This window comes from Myxocyprinus asiaticus, chromosome 15, assembly GCF_019703515.2.
Source record: "Myxocyprinus asiaticus isolate MX2 ecotype Aquarium Trade chromosome 15, UBuf_Myxa_2, whole genome shotgun sequence".
Classification (NCBI taxonomy): Eukaryota; Metazoa; Chordata; class Actinopteri; order Cypriniformes; family Catostomidae; genus Myxocyprinus; species Myxocyprinus asiaticus.
In genome coordinates, this window is record NC_059358.1 from 19,560,389 (window position 1) to 19,577,053 (window position 16,665).

Below are 16,665 nucleotides of genomic sequence, written 5' to 3' on the forward strand. Positions count from 1 at the left end.
ACCACTGATGTAAATCACTTTGCCACATTTTTCTGTAGCTCCCATCAGTCAAATCTGCAGTGTTTGAACAACAAGGAGAATTTGACTGTTACTGGGATAGAGGTGACATAAACATGTGTGCTTCTATTGTCTGCTTTAATAAGCCTCTGGTTGGCTTGACTTCCTGTGGAGAGATCCAGGAGATGCTAGGAAGTAACCAAAAAGAAAACAGACCTAGTGGCAGACAAAAATGAAATAATTAATAATGTAACAAGATAATAGAAACAGCGTACAACAAAACAAAGGAATGGGCCACCGAGATGAATTTAGCTTTAAACACGTTAAAACAAACACACCCATTAAAAGGTTAGACCCCATGAGGCTCTTCAACTTTTAATGTTTCCCCAAAATGTACTCTACAGTGGATGTAGTGTTTAAAAAATCTGCTAGATATTGTGTAACCAGAACAAGTACAGGATAAAACAGCTATATATTGAGTTTTGACAGGAACAACCTGATTTCTAATGGCCAAATATCTTTAACAGAAGAATGCAGTGTTCCAGTGGTCTGTGAGGTTGTTTCTGGTTGTGTGTTTATGCCCTTGGCTTAACACCAGTATGGCCACCTACTGTATATACACCGTTACTGTAACTCCTCTAGACTCCATTTTCACATTCTCCAGTCTGTCTGTGTCCATTAAAACAACGTTTAGCAGGCAGAAGTATTTTTCCACATAAACGTTGTACCCTGCTGAGGAACAATGAAAGCAAACAGCAAAAATATACAGATTGATTTGTGAAGCATTTAAAAAAAAAAAAAATGTATTCCAGTCGTAGTGACACCATAAGAACCTCTTTAATATCTCACCTGAATTTTCCCTTCAGAATATTTTTGCATGAAGTGTCTGTGGTGTGACTAGAATTTTAGTAACCTTTTCCTCAAAAATATAATTCATTGAAGGATTATTTTACAAGGAAGTTGCTTTTACATACTCGTGTATGCATTTTCTTTAACCTATAAAATCTCAGAAATAGTTTATGGAGATACTGGCCCAAGTGTAGTCCATAAAGGACTTCATCTCAGTCAGGGCAATTACTTTTTTTTTAATACAGTTTTTCACGTTTCCAGCCTCATGACGTTTTATTGACGATATGTGCCTGGAAAGAATAGAATGTGACCTAAGAATGTGAGCCTCTGTTGTTTTGAATGGGAAGTTGGTTGAAATGCTTCTCTCAGGAAACGGGGCCCATGGGAATGTTTCACTCACACACCTCTGCTCCACCGCCACACCGCAGCCAGCATAGTACTAGAAGCAGCTGTACATGTTTTCTAGAATCTTTCTTAAATAAGTTTGCACAAAACTAAAAATTAAAGCCTAAATTGACAAAATATTTGCTAAATAAATACTAAATTGACTGCAACCCAATAAACCAACTTTCTATAATAATAAAAAATTCTGTTGTCATTTACTCACCCTCATGAAGTCAAACTCGTATGACTTTCTTCCACTGAACACAAAAGGAGATGTAAGGCAATATGTTATGGACTTACAGTGTGTCCATTTCAATGCATATTTTTCCCCCCAAAAAAGAAAAAAAGTGACTGATAACTGAGGCTGTCATGCAGCCTAACATCTCCTTTTGTTTTCCAGGGAAGAAAGAAAATCAAATGGGTTAGGAACAACATGAGGGTGAGTAAATTATTACATTTTTTATTTTTTTTTTCTCAGTGTACTATCACTTTAAAGGCCATTCACACTTGCTGCATTTGAGTTGGGTGTGTGTAAAGTGTGGCAAAGTAGTAATTGTTTCAAGCCCTGTTTGGTCATCAATCACACCAATAATTGTGAGCAGCTATTTAACAAGCCTTTTGAAATGTGATCAGGACATGCACAGAGAAGACCTCTAAACTACATAGTGTTTTGAAAAAGATCAGATGTCTTTCAGGGAATTGCACTGCAAGTCTTTGTGTGATACACTGAAGCATAATAATATGTTTGCAAAGGATAAAACTTAAAAAGATGACTGCAGTTCTTAGGTCTGTCCGTCATTTTAGACTGCAAGGGTTGGCTTGTTATCCTTCTGTGTTTTAAAACTGCAAACCTAAATTGGACTTTGCCTCAATTCAGTCCATGCTGTAATAGAACTACCAGTCATGTTTTATTTTATGGATTTGTTTACCAGGCCATTCTCTCATTCTATATTTTATTAAGGTTTTGTTTGGTTCCTTCTACATTTTGAAACAAACAACCCTGCAGTCATGCACATGTGTTTTAAATTTGCTGTTAGAGGCCCAAATCCTGCTCTGGTTTAGGCCAGGGCTCTTAAGATTTTGTTTACAGATCTGAAATGGTCCTGGGTTTTTGTACAAAGAAATGAGACCAGGAAAAATTCTGGGCAGAGTGATGTTAATTTGCATTTGGACTGATTATCCCAGCTTTGCTGCTTGCCAGACATATTCAAATGTGTTTATGGCTCTGAATCAATTTAATATTTTACTATCTTAGATCAGTACTGAAAGACAAAAATTTGATCCCAGATCCAATCCTCTCCTGTTGTGCTTTAACTTTGGCTTGACACCACAATAGCATATTTGTTTCCAATGTGACTCACGTTTTCTAAATATGAGGCTCTTTTTTATACCACATGCATGAATGGGTATAAAAATATACCTATATAGAATCTAATTTAGGTAGTCGTATTCCTCGGTGTGTATATATTTAAAAAATGCTCTAACTCTGTCTCTGTATGTTTATGACTGTAGGAATGGGAAGAAAGAGTCAGATCTAGAATCAGCTCTGGTCAGGCTCAAGGATCTGGAAGCTCTGCTGAACTCCAAGGATGCTTCCATCTCCACAGCACTGGGGGAGAAGAGATCGCTGGAGACTGAAGTCAGAGAACTGAAAGCCCAACTGTCCAAGGTGATAACTCACTAAAAAGCTTCTAAAATGGTTAAAGATCTGGACCTCGTTTCCCAAAAGCATTGTAAGCCTAAGTAACTTGTACAATCCATCTTATGATTCATCTTAGTTTTGCGAACCTTTTCCTAAAACCATCGTAACTTAAGTAGCACTTGATAATGGTCGTAGATTTACAAGTGCTCTGGAGTAATCATAGAGCGCTAAGAGCATCGTAAAGAGACCAACTTATGTAGAGACCTGCAAAATCTCGAAGTTCATGTCATGATGATTACACTCTATAATATGAGAAATTAATATCAGTTAATTTTAAGTTTTGTTTAATTTTTTTATTAATCAGCTATTAAAAGTAATGAATCAATAAATACATAAAGTAAATAAATGAACAAATATATAAATTACAGGGAAATAAATAAATTACACTGAATTGTGTAGACGGCCACGTAGTTGGTAACAACAAACCAGCCACACTGTAGGGTCTCGTCTTGCACATGTCTTGGCTCATCATCCTCGTCTCCTCTTCGTATCAGACACCCAAGAACCTTGATTTATTCAATATGTGCTTTATCATTGGCAGGATCATTCATAGGGTCTCAGTGGCTTACCGCATTCCATTAGCATACAGTATGTCTTCACTGACTCTTACACCCTGTCTACACTGGACGCAAGCGTGGTATCACGTCAAAAGCAATAAAACCCCATTATAATCAATGATGCTGTCTACACGGGAAGCGTCCGTTGCAGCACGTCCGTCACACCGACAAAAAACGGGCGTCGCGTTCCATTTTATGCTGCACACACAGGCGCTACTACACAAATTAAACGATTTAGAAAGTTTGTGTCAACGCGTACAGTGTTGACGGCCTCAAGCTGTTGAGTCCCGTCAACGGACGCGTCCGGTGTAGACAGGGTGTGAAAGCAATTGCACCTCACAGAATTCGTAAAAAAAACGAATCATTGCAAATGCACATCTAATGAAAGAAGCAGCAATTGCCTAAAGGTAATAGATCATTCTGCACAAAAATGATCACAAAACCAAATTTAATTTTGTAGTTATTAAGGTTGAGTATTTAAGAATAAATGTAAATAGCAAGGTAAATTATAAGTATTTTTGAACTAACGCACAAATATTATTAAGTTACAATGACAAGTGATACTACACTGTCACATTTCAGCACATTTACAGAAAGCAACTCTCTTAAGTAACACTTAAAGACCATCCTTGGACGTTCGTGTTGCAGTAAGTGCAGCTTTGGCAAAAGCACATAAAAAATAACGAACGTTTGTATTGCTTGTAGAAAACGCTCTTAAACGCTAAGATCAATCGTTATTGGGAAACTAGGTTTTGGACTGATAATCAAAAGGTTAGAACCCAACAAGGAGTAATCCGTGAGCCATCATTATTGAGCAGTTGAGGAAGGCACTTCACTCCAGGTTGCTCTAGTATAGATGGACTGTACCTGTAATGAGTGTTGCTTAGGATAAAGATATTACTAAATGACTGCTTGCTCACTTAAAGAAATTGAGATTCAGCTTTAATTTAATGTGGTTGTCAATACAGTGGCCCCAAAGGTACTTGGACACTTAAACCACACTTAAAATTAAGGAATGTCTTTGCATTACATAATACTTTATATACTGAAGCCACTGTGTGTAAAATGTGAAGTCCACATTAGAACAGTCATATTAAACAGATAGTTCACCCAAAAAATGAAAGTTCTTTCATCATTTACTCACCCTCATGCCACCCCAGATGTGTATAACTTTCTTTCTTCTGTAGAACAAATGAAGATTTTTAGAAGAATATTTCAGCTCTGTAGGTCCATACAATGCAAGTGAATGGTGAACAGAACTCTGAAGGTCCAAATATCACATGAAGGCATCATAAAAGTAATCCTTACAACTCCAGTGGTTTAATCAACATCTTCTGAAGCAATGTAATTGGTTTTCGGTGAGAACAGACCAAAATGTAATTCCTTTTTCACCATAAATCTTGACAGCAGTCTCCTTGGCGATTGTGATTTCAAGCTTGATTACACTTCCTATAGCGCTATCTAGCACACTGCTCATGCGTTAAGCACTAGGAAGTGTAATCAAGCTTGAAATCATGATCGTGCCTAGAGACTGCAATGGCAAGATGTACAGGGGAAAAGGAGTTATGTTTTGGTTGGTTTTCATCTAAAATCGATTGGATCGCTTCAGAAGACATCGATTAAACCACTGGAGTCTAATGGATTACTTTTATGATACCTTTATGTGATATTTGGACCTTCAGAGTTCTGTCCACCATTCACTTGTATTGTGAGGACCAACAGAGCTGAGATACTCTTCTAAAATCTTAATTTGTTTTCTGCAGAAGAAAGAAAGTCATACACAGCTGGAATGGCATGAGTGTGAGTAAATTTTGAGAGAATTTTCATTTTTGGGTGAACTATTCCTTTAATGAAATGCAGTATGAATATATGAAATGTGACAAAGACCTATGCGTCTTTATTTCATTTGAGTGTTTCGTAAAGTTAGAGAGTAAAGTAAATATGTGTGTTGCAGCTGGAAGGCAGTCTAAATGATACTAAGAAGCAACTTCAGGATGAAATGCTGAGACGCGTGGACGGTGAGAACCGTATCCAGACCCTGAAGGAGGAGCTGGAATTTCAGAAGAACATCTATTCTGAGGTCTCACACACATTTACCTGCAATGGGCAATCCTTCAATTGTCCCTTTCCATTAATAAGCAACAATATAGGATAAAAAACTCTTAACAAAATGAAGTATTTTTATTTTTATTTTCTTAGAGAATTGGTTAGTGAAAGGAGGTTCTTAGAAATGGTCCTTGATCTTGATGGTTGATTGGTCTGAGCTTGATGAATACAGTCAAAACAACAGTATTTGTTAAAATGTGAGAAAATGGAATGAGATTATTTAGTTAGCTTCCTGTCATGCTATAGAAAGAGTTCAAATAATGCTTCTTGAGTGTCACAATTTTAAGCAATGTTGCATTTTTATAATGGGGGAAAATCATGTCATAATATGGTTGTGTGCAAAATGTGAGACACATTTTAAATATGCTTATTGCAGTTAAAATCAGTTAGTAACATAGTATTTACTACAATCAATTGAATATAAATTGTGAGCAGATTTTCAAAATAATGACATTGTTTATGATTTTAATTAATAAATACAGTCAAGAAGGACAAGGCCTCTGGGACAGCCCAAAATCACAATTTTAACAAGCTACTTTTCATGCTAGGTTAATTTTATGTTAGACAATAATTTACAAAGCATGTGATGTGTGCTTCTAATGCTTTAAAAGTTTTTTAAAATGCTTTAAAAAAAAATGTACTATATTTGTGGAATATGTACACTGTTTTGTGCTCATTCTTACATATAGGATCTTCAAAATTCATTGCTATCATACATTATTTCAGTTAATGATTCGACATAGGCCTGCAGGACTCTCTCTGATACTCTGATGTCTTTGCACAGGAGATCCGTGAATCTAAACGCAGGCACGAGTCACGTATGGTGGAGATAGATGCCAGCCGTCAGCAGGATTTAGAGAGTAAACTGTCGGAGGCTTTGACAGAACTCCGTGCCCAACACGAAGAGCAGCTTCGCATCTACAAAGAAGAGATTGAGAAGACCTACAACTCCAAGGTAACACAACAATCAAAGATAGAGCCATCAAATGTGGTGGATGTAGAAATGACTGGGATCTTCTATTTCTCTTTATCCCCCCCGGAGGCACCTTGTCAAATGAATGAAATGCCCCACCCTTTATACATATTTGCTGACTGTTTCGATGCCAGCAGTATTTGTTAAAAGTATAAAGTATTAAAGACGTACAGAATATCTGCCATTTTAATTGAATGCTGTTGTTGCATGCGTTTAGCTGGAGAATGCTCGTCAGTCGGCTGAGAGAAACAGTCACTTGGTGAGATCTGCCCATGAGGAACTGCAGCAGACACGTTTGAGGATGGAGGGTGTGACTTCTCAGCTCACACAACTGCAGAAACAGGTACGCACACATACATACATTTTAAATGTTTGAAGTATACAGCAGCACTGTTTTGAAATTTCTCATGCCTTCTTTTACTTCTGCACAGTTTTCTTCCCTAAGCTCAACCCCCTTGGTTATTGTTGCTTGCTCAGACAAACTTTACAGAACTTCTTATAGGAACTAATTGGAGATTTCCATTAATAGTGCAATTTTCAGTCAGATTTGCTCATTTTGTGGTGGGAATTTAATGGATATTATTTTTACGTGGACTGTGATAGGTATTCTTTCTGACTAAGAAAACTATTTAAATTCAGAATTCTGATTGGTCCTTTGGTTCTTACATCTATTTGCCCATGTAAATGCATGTTTCATTTGAAACACGCAATCTCTCCCCCTTTCTCTTTTTGTATCTGTATGTCCAATTTTTTTCTAACTATCATTTTGCCTGAAAATTTAGTATAATTATTTTGTTACCTTACAAGTATTGTTTTATTTTGAAATGCAAATAAAATGTATCTCTACTCTTACAGAGAATACAAAAAAAAAAAAAATAACCATAAACTTTGCATATCCTTATAAGAATGTGCTTACACACTAAGTCTCTCTCATAACATTCATTTCCTTTAATTAAATGTAATGATTGTGCCGTTGTATGTTAGTTGGCTGCTCGAGAGGCCAAGATCCGCGAGCTGGAGGAGGCCCTGTCCAGAGAGAGGGACATCATGCGCCGTCGTCTGGATGAGAAGGAGAAAGAGATGGCTGAAATGAGACAACGCATGCAGCAGCAACTGGATGAGTACCAGGAGCTCCTGGACATCAAGCTCGCGCTCGACATGGAGATTAATGCCTACAGAAAACTTCTGGAAGGCGAGGAGGAGAGGTAAAAAATGAGATTTAACTAACCTTGCATGAACGATACAGGGAATAAACAAAGAATAGTGTTCCTTCGCATTGACATTTAAAATGTGAGAATTTTAAAATAGTTATTTCTAGGCCTAGAAAATCAGCTAGTAATTACAAATTACTAATTACAAATGATGGGAAAGTCTTGAAAATGAATTGATCAAATGGTGTGGAAACCCTGAAATAAATATAATAAAACTAAAATAAGCAATAATAAAAACAAAAAAAGTATAAAAAGAGGAGATTATGCTACTTGCTGTATCATCGACAAGCAGATCGCTTATACAACTGCATAATTACATGGAGAATATAATCTTTCCTCTCTTGCATAGGCTGCGTCTCTCTCCTAGTCCGCCTCCTGTGCGTAGTGTGACAGTGACCCGCTCCTCTGGTTCCGGTACTCACGCTCACACACGTGTGGTCCAGAGCAGCTCCAGTCGCACACCTTCTGGCAGCGCTAAAAAGCGCCGTATGAACGATAACGACAGTGATGCCTCCAGTGTGGTCGGTGGAACTGTCACACGCACACGCGTTTCCCAGCAGGCCTCTGCTAGTGGCCGGGTGACCGTGGATGAAGTGGACATGGAGGGCAAATATGTCCGGCTCAGTAACAAGTCTGACCAGGTTAGAAAAGACAGACAACCGCTGATAGAAAGGTTTTGGTGAGAACCAATAAATTGTTTTTGTTTTTCAACTATGGAAACTTTTATGTCCCAGGGGTTTAATTTTTATTCTAACTGATTTCGACTTTGTTATATGAAGAGTAACATTTTTTGAAGGGTAACTTTATTTTTTTTTTACCATGCCTTCGTTTATTGTTTTGATTTTTTGTCCTTTGTACCTTTTATTTAGTGTTTTACCAGTGTCCCAGAATCACACTTTCAATCTTAAAATATGAAAATGCATCATAAAAATATGAAGTATTAAAATTTAAAACTATGATAATCTAAACAAAGAGTGAGATTAACCTATCACTTCTCATTTACGAGATTGTTAACAGATTATTTTTGTTGTGTGTCATTTCCAATAAAGATTCGAAAAATATAATTTCATTTTGTGTGTTTAGGATACATAAAATGCTAACTTTGAAATTAGCCTTAGCAAGGCAATGGATTTTGCCATTTTATTCCAAAAACATATAAGATATATTTTCCATCACTGTCATGTCCTTCACAAAATGCTATCAAATACAATACATAATTTCAGATGTGGTGGAAATTACATTTGTTGGTTCATAAAAAAATTTGGTTCAGAAAATAGGAGAGAAATTACAGAATTCTCCTCTGATTCATGTATTTCCACTATTGGACTATTGGCAAATTAAATAATCTAGTGATAAAAGTGTATTTTAAGACAGTTCATGCTCTAAAAGTTATCAGGGCCAAAAGTGTCCATGGTTAAAGATACACCCAAATACTAATGGAACATGATAAATCAACTTTGTTTATTAAATGAATCTTCTTCCTCTACTCAGGATCAAACTTTGGGACATTGGCAGGTGAAGAGGCAGATTGGTTCCGGCACTCCCATTATCTACAAGTTCCCACCAAAATTTATCCTCAAGGCTGGGCAGATTGTCACAGTACGTAATGATTTACATACGCAACAGTCACGTTTCATAAGTATTTAAACTCCTGACACACTCCAGAGCTTCTCTCTGTCTCTGTGCTGTCAGATCTGGTCCGCAGGAGCCGGTGGAACCCACAACCCTCCCTCTGATCTGGTGTGGAAGACTCAGAACTCATGGGGAAGTGGAGATCTGTTCCAGACCACCCTCATCAGTTCCAGTGGGGAGGTGGGATAATGTGATGTTCATATTGAATTCATCAACAGTTTACTGAATAGAGTTTAATTTGATCTGAGGCAGAGGTGACTAATTTTTTCCATCTTTGTTTCTCCAGGAAATGGCCATGAGGAAGGTCACACGTACTCTATACCAGGATGATGAAGATGATGACATGGTACAGAGTTATTTGCATTTCATTATCTTTTTTTGCATAATATATTTACATTTTGCAAGATTCGTGAAAACATGGGTCCTTAAAGACCTCTTGAAAGTGCTTGACAAGCTTGGATTTCTGTCCTGTGTTTTGGGCAGGACATATTAAATGGCTTGTCTTTTTATTTTAATTTTAAAATAGCCAATAGGCTTTAGTTACACCACAGCCATGAATCATGTTTTGCTTCTTGCAGGTCAGGTGCAGGGGGAGGGACATGCTCTTTTAAGAGAGCATTTTTGATTGGACATAAATCTGTATATTGCAAGATATACAGGTGCATTTCAATAAATTAGAATGTCGTGGAAAAGTTCATTTATTTCAGTAATTCAACTCAAATTGTGAAACTTGTGTATTAAATAAATTCAATGCACACAGACTGAAGTAGTTTAAGTCTTTGGTTCTTTTAATTGTGATGATTTTGGCTCACATTTAACAAAAACCCACCAATTCACTATCTCAAAAAATTAGAATACATCATAAGACCAATAAAAAACAATTTTTTAGTGAATTGTTGGCCTTCTGGAAAGTATGTTCATTTACTGTATATGTACTCAATACTTGGTAGGGGCTCCTTTTGCTTTAATTACTGCCTCAATTTGGCGTGGCATGGAGGTGATCAGTTTGTGGCACTGCTGAGGTGGTATGGAAGCCCAGGTTTCTTTGACAGTGGCCTTCAGCTCATCTGCATTTTTTGGTCTCTTGTTTCTCATTTTCCTCTTGACAATACCCCATAGATTCTCTATGGGGTTCAGGTCTGGTGAGTTTGCTGGCCAGTCAAGCACACCAACACCATGGTCATTTAACCAACTTTTGGTGCTTTTGGCAGTGTGGGCAGGTGCCAAATCCTGCTGGAAAATGAAATCAGCATCTTTAAAAAGCTGGTCAGCAGAAGGAAGCATGAAGTGCTCCAACATTTCTTGGTAAATGGGTGCAGTGACTTTGGTTTTCAAAAAACACAATGGACCAACACCAGCAGATGACATTGCACCCCAAATCATCACAGACTGTGGAAACTTAACACTGGACTTCAAGCAACTTGGGCTATGAGCTTCTTCACCCTTCCTCCAGACTCTAGGACCTTGGTTTCCAAATGAAATACAAAACTTGCTCTCATCTGAAAAGAGGACTTTGGACCACTGGGCAACAGTCCAGTTCTTCTTCTCCTTAGCCCAGATAAGACGCCTCTGACATTGTCTGTGGTTCAGGAGTGGCTTAACAAGAGGAATACGACAACTGTAGCCAAATTCCTTGACACGTCTGTGTGTGGTGGCTCTTGATGCCTTGACCCCAGCCTCAGTCCATTCCTTGTGAAGTTCACCCAAATTCTTGAATCAATTTTGCTTGACAATCCTCATAAGGCTGCGGTTCTCTTGGTTGGTTGTGCATCTTTTTCTTCCACACTTTTTCCTTCCACTCAACTTTCTGTTAATGTGCTTGGATACAGCACTCTGTGAACAGCCAGCTTCTTTGGCAATGAATGTTTGTGGCTTACCCTCCTTGTGAAGTGTGTCAATTATTGTCTTCTGGACAAACTGTCAGATCAGCAGTCTTCCCCATGATTGTGTAGCCTAGTGAACCAAACTTAGAGACCATTTTGAAGGCTCAGGAAACCTTTGCAGGTGTTTTGAGTTGATTAGCTGATTGGCATGTCACCATATTCTAATTTTTTGAGATAGTGAATTGGTGGGTTTTTGTTAAATGTGAGCCAAAATCATCACTATTAAAAGAACCAAAGACTTAAACTACTTCAGTCTGTGTGCACTGAATTTATTTAATACACAAGTTTCACAGTTTGAGTTGAATTACTGAAATAAATGAACTTTTCCACGACATTCTAATTTATTGAGATGCACCTGTATATTTTTGTCCGTTTCCCAGAAGAGAAAGATGTTTATTTCAGTACATTAATGTAAATTTGAAAAACATATATCTGTTAAAAGTTAATTTTGTCAATGGGGTACACCAGCATATAAATGGCCTCACAGCAAACGTTTTGATTTCATGGGATCTTTAACATTCATCTTTAACATTCTGATTAATTCCTAGATCTTATGTGTATGACTCCTGCTAACTCTGTATCTTCTTTAAAGAACTTGTTTATTATGATAGTGGTCATAATCAGGGGCTTAACTAGAGGGAGGGCAGGGTGGGCAGCCACCCTAAGGCTGGGATAAGAGGGGGCCCGCAACGGTCGACCAAAAGAAACCATAAAAATGACAGCGGGCCCGAGGGGTGATGGAAAATGACCAAGGCCCCTCTTGGAGTGGCCCTGACAGTTTCTTTGCACTGGGGTCTGTAGGATCCATGTTACGCCACTGGTCATAATGGTATTTCTTTACCCAGCTTTACCCAGTGGTATTTATTCGGGTGTAGTCTATCCGCAATGAATCATCGCACTAAAATAAATGTAGACATGCCAGCGCAGACTTCATCTATTGTAAGATCCATTACCATTCTTGGTCTTAGTTGTCTCTCATGTTCACTGCTTACTGTCTCTCCCTGCAGGCCGCCCATAGCACATGTGGAGATAGTGAGTACAACCTCCGCAGCCGCACGGTGGTCTGTGGCTCGTGTGGCCAGCCGTCAGATAGAAACAGCGGCTGCGTGACGGCCAGCTCAGGAGTGTCGAGTGCGTCACGCTCGTTCAGTAGTGGAGGGGGGCTGCCTGAATCTTTTGTGTCTCCTTCACACTTTATCATGGGCAACGATAAACCTAGACAGGTTTGGAATTGTTCATTCAGTTTTTAGAAACATTTGCACAATAATTTTACTTTTTTTAGTTCTGAAATAATTGCTTGCTTTAAAAAAAAAAATTATTATTACTGATTTATTGTAAAAAAAAGAAAAAAAAAAGAAAATGTGATTAAAAATATTTACTACAAGGAATACCTTTTTTGCTACTTTGATTCATCAGAATTTTTTATAAATGCTTTTTATTCTTTGCTTTAGATTGTAAGTAATTATTTATTTAATTAAATTTTGATTTTGATTATTGTTTTTTAAATAATTTACCTTTAATCTAATATTTATTAATCAATCTAATTAAGTCAATTAATTAGTAAATAGAATTATAATTAATAATAATAATTAGTTAAAATATAATACAATTATTAAAATGTTTTGTGCGGAATTTCATAATGTCTTGATATTGTTAATTAACTAAGTATTCAGCTACTTTATTGGTAACACTTTGCGATAAGTTTCCATTCGTTAACATTAGTTAACCTTAGTTAACACAAACTAATAATGAATTATAGATTTACACCACTTATTAATCTTGGTTGATGTAAATTGCAACATCTAGTAATACACTTTTAAAGTCAAAAGTTGTATTTGTTAACATTAGTTAATGCACTATGAACTAACATGAACTTACAATGAACAATTGTATTTTTATTAACTAACTTTAACAAAGATTAATAAATGCTGTAAAAATATATTGTTCATTGTTAGTTCATGATACCTAATTCATTAACTAATTTTAAAGGAATAGTTCATCCAAAAATGAAAATTCTCTCATCATTTACTCACCCTCATACCATCCCAGATGTGTATGACTTTCTGCTAAACTCAAACTAATATTTTTAAGAGACCATTTTAGCTGTGTAGGTCCATACAGTGCAAGTGAATTGGTGCCAAAATTTTGACTATCCAAAATAATAATAATCCATATCTTCAGAAGTGATATGATAGGTGTGGGTGAGAACCAGAAACCTTTTTGGCTAGAAATTATTCTCCCTGCCCTATAGGGGGTGATATGCAGAATATGAATTACCAAAAACATAAGAAGAAGAATGTGAAAGTTAAAGTGGAGATTGACTGAGCAGGGAGGAGAATTTATAGTAAAAAAAAGGACTCAAAAATGTATCTGTTTCTCACCCACACCTTTCATATTGCTTTTGAAGACATGGATTTAACCAGTGGTCTCTTAAGGATTACTTTTATGCTGACTTTTATGATTTTTGGAGCTTCAAAATTTTGGCACCCATTCACTTGCATTGTATGGACCAAAAGAGCTGAGAAATTCTTCTAAAAATCTTCATCTGAGTTCAGCAGATGAAAGAAATTCATAGACACCTGGGATGGCATAAGAGTGTGTAAATGATGAGAGAATTTTCATTTTTGGGTGAACCATTCCTTTAAAGAATGGAATAAAGCCTTATTGTAAAGTGTTACCACTTAATTCTTTGTTTTGCATTGTTTCTTTTGTTTTCTTTTTCATTTTAGATTGTTTAAAAAAAATAATAATATAAAGAGCAGTGTTCAGCAGTCTTACTAAATTGACTTTACAATTGTCTCTCTATCTCTCTCTCTCTATCTCTCTCTCTCTCTCTCTCTCTCTCTCTCTCTCTCTCTCTCAGGTTGGACCCAAACCAGAGAACTGCTCCATTATGTAAACCAGCTGTTGACAGCCCTGCATCTATTCTTTCACAAGAACCAGGAAGAATTTGTCCTTTTACTAGTTATTTTCCTTATTACATTATATTTTTTGTACTTTCTTATTTTACATTTCGTAAACTGCGGGGTAGTATAGCAAAAGGCTTCATGGCAGCTTGTATGCTGTAGTTTGAGAATTGTATGTACAGTGTTACTTTAATAGATATGCATGTTGGCCTGGCAGCGGCTTCAGAATAACCGTACTGTACTCAGGGAGAGAGGCGAACAGAGCATCTCACACTCATACCGTGAGCTCTCCATGGAAATGCTGTCAGAAAGCAACACGCACAGTCAAGAAACCCTCTTCATCACTAAATTCTCATGTAGTGTACTGTGCCTTACCGTGGGCTGATTATATAGCTTTCATACAAAGACAAGTAAACATACTGAGCTAATGCAATACAGTAAATTAGGTTCCACTTTATATCAGCTGTACCAACATTCTGTGCAATTATGCAAGTAAGTTTGATGGTATTTTAGTGCTACCTTTTGCAGTCCTGTGTTCTTCATTATGTGTACCTATAAAAGGGAACGTACATATTGGCGACAAAGAACGAGCACTGTTATCATATGAATGTCAAAAGAAAGGGCTCATCAATTTAAAATAGAGCTGAATATCAGAATCATGTAAATCTATGCAGTTCTGGTACAGTGAGACTCCAGGTTCTAAAACTATTACACAGGTGCTCTGGATGTAAAACTATTTTGTAGAGTTGCACATATAAAGTTGTACTATGTGTCTTTTGGAAATGTGCTTACAGGCCCTGACAAGACTGCAGTATGTCTTGTCTTATGCAATAATCATTACTGTATGGTTTTGAAAGACTTGAAGCAACTATAAAACTTCTAATCCAAAGAAAATCTTCTGAGCAAATGTTAGTAATTGCCAGGTTGTCGACATTTTAAACAAAACCTGATTGATTGTTTTAGTAGTTAAACTTATGAAGTTTACTTTAAGAGAAAAGATATTTCTGATGTATTATGTTACCAGAGTATCATGTTGTGTTAAAAGTACTGAGTACTAAAGAATAATTGAAGATGATGCAGGTTTGAGAGAGATTACGTTTTTTTGTTTGGCCCAGGAGGGAGAATATTTGAATATGCAAAATGACCACCGTCATTCCCTGGTTTAACAGCCTTTTTTATGGTAGCACTTGAAACGTTTGAGTTTTGTTGAAACCTTATTTACATTTACACTAATATCTTTGTATTTGTCATTTGTCTATTTGGCTGAGTGTTGATTTGCTCTTGTCTCCTCTCTTTCAGTAGTTGTTCCAGTTCTTTTTTTGGACTGTTTTTAGGCTCCAGTATTCTGAATAATCTGTCATGTGAAGTGAAAGTTGTTGTCTGGTTTCAAATGTCCTGTCCTTTTAGGGCAGAAAGACAGGTTCTAAACCGAGAATCAAATTTGAGTCCTAGAATTGATCTTAATACATGGTGTTTACAAAGGAAATTAAGGCAGATTTGGTTTCAGACAGCTGAAACAGGAATCTGCTGCTTCAGAATAAATACTTTTTAAAGACTCTTTTCATCAAATATATTTACAGCATAAAAACTGAGTCTACCTACAGCTCTCCAGAAAGAGGACTGGATATTGGCAAATTAAAAATTGTATAGTATTGCTTTGCAAATCTTTGGGTTGCTTCAGGAGAATTTGGATCATTATGTATATTTTTTCTACTTACACAAAAATTGTGGTTTTGTATCGCTACTTAAATTGCCATTGTCATTATTGTAATAAGCCATATCTTTTGGTTTTTGAAACTTATACCTGAATTCACTTCTTTGTAGTTACAAATCTGTATGGAATAATCAAATTTGATTAAATATAACATTATGCAAGAAACACTTATTTTTAAATATCAACATTGTTTCGGAAAAGTGAATTTTCTGTTAGAATAGATTTTCATCATGAAGCAAAAATATTTAAACAATAGTAAAATAAGATCATTGCAACAAATAATCTTTTTTTTTTTTTAAAGATTTTATTGTGTTAGCTTATTTCATGAGGGTTTCGTAAAAAAAAAATTTGTATGTTACTTTGCTTCTTCAAAAAAAATTTTTGGCTTCTTTGACATGATAATTTTCTGTTTTGTGATGAATTTCAGAACTGATGTAAAACCTGAGAGCCTTATTATAAACTATGCCTTGAACTTGTTCATTTAAATCTAAAGCCTTTTCAATTGCTTTCCAGCATAATATAAACCATTTTCAAGTTTTTCTCCCATATTTATCAATATTTAAAGGGATAGTTCACCCAAAAATGAAAATTCTCTTATTTATTCACCCTCATGCTGTTCCAGATGTGTATGATTTTCTTTCTTCAGTGGAACACAAATGAAGATTTTTAGAAGAATATTTCAGCTCTATAGGTCCATACAATACAAGTGAATGGTGATCAGAACTTTGTAGCTCCAAAAATCCAAGTAGAC

At 36.4% G+C, this 16,665-nt stretch overlaps 1 protein-coding gene across 1 annotated transcript in view; it reads left to right on the plus strand.

Annotated features, from left to right (window-relative positions):
* LOC127452598 (lamin-A-like) overlaps window positions 1-16,079 on the plus strand; it is a 36,023-nt gene extending 19,944 nt beyond the window's left edge. The window contains exons 3-13 of the mRNA XM_051718189.1: window positions 2,743-2,899; window positions 5,444-5,569; window positions 6,380-6,550; window positions 6,786-6,911; window positions 7,553-7,773; window positions 8,129-8,420; window positions 9,271-9,378; window positions 9,472-9,591; window positions 9,698-9,757; window positions 12,302-12,517; window positions 14,158-16,079. Of these exons, the coding sequence (XP_051574149.1) occupies window positions 2,743-2,899; window positions 5,444-5,569; window positions 6,380-6,550; window positions 6,786-6,911; window positions 7,553-7,773; window positions 8,129-8,420; window positions 9,271-9,378; window positions 9,472-9,591; window positions 9,698-9,757; window positions 12,302-12,517; window positions 14,158-14,193 (1,633 nt within the window). The 3' untranslated portion in view covers window positions 14,194-16,079. The remainder of the gene's footprint in view (window positions 1-2,742; window positions 2,900-5,443; window positions 5,570-6,379; window positions 6,551-6,785; window positions 6,912-7,552; window positions 7,774-8,128; window positions 8,421-9,270; window positions 9,379-9,471; window positions 9,592-9,697; window positions 9,758-12,301; window positions 12,518-14,157) is intronic.
* The last annotated feature ends 586 nt before the right edge of the window (window positions 16,080-16,665 follow it).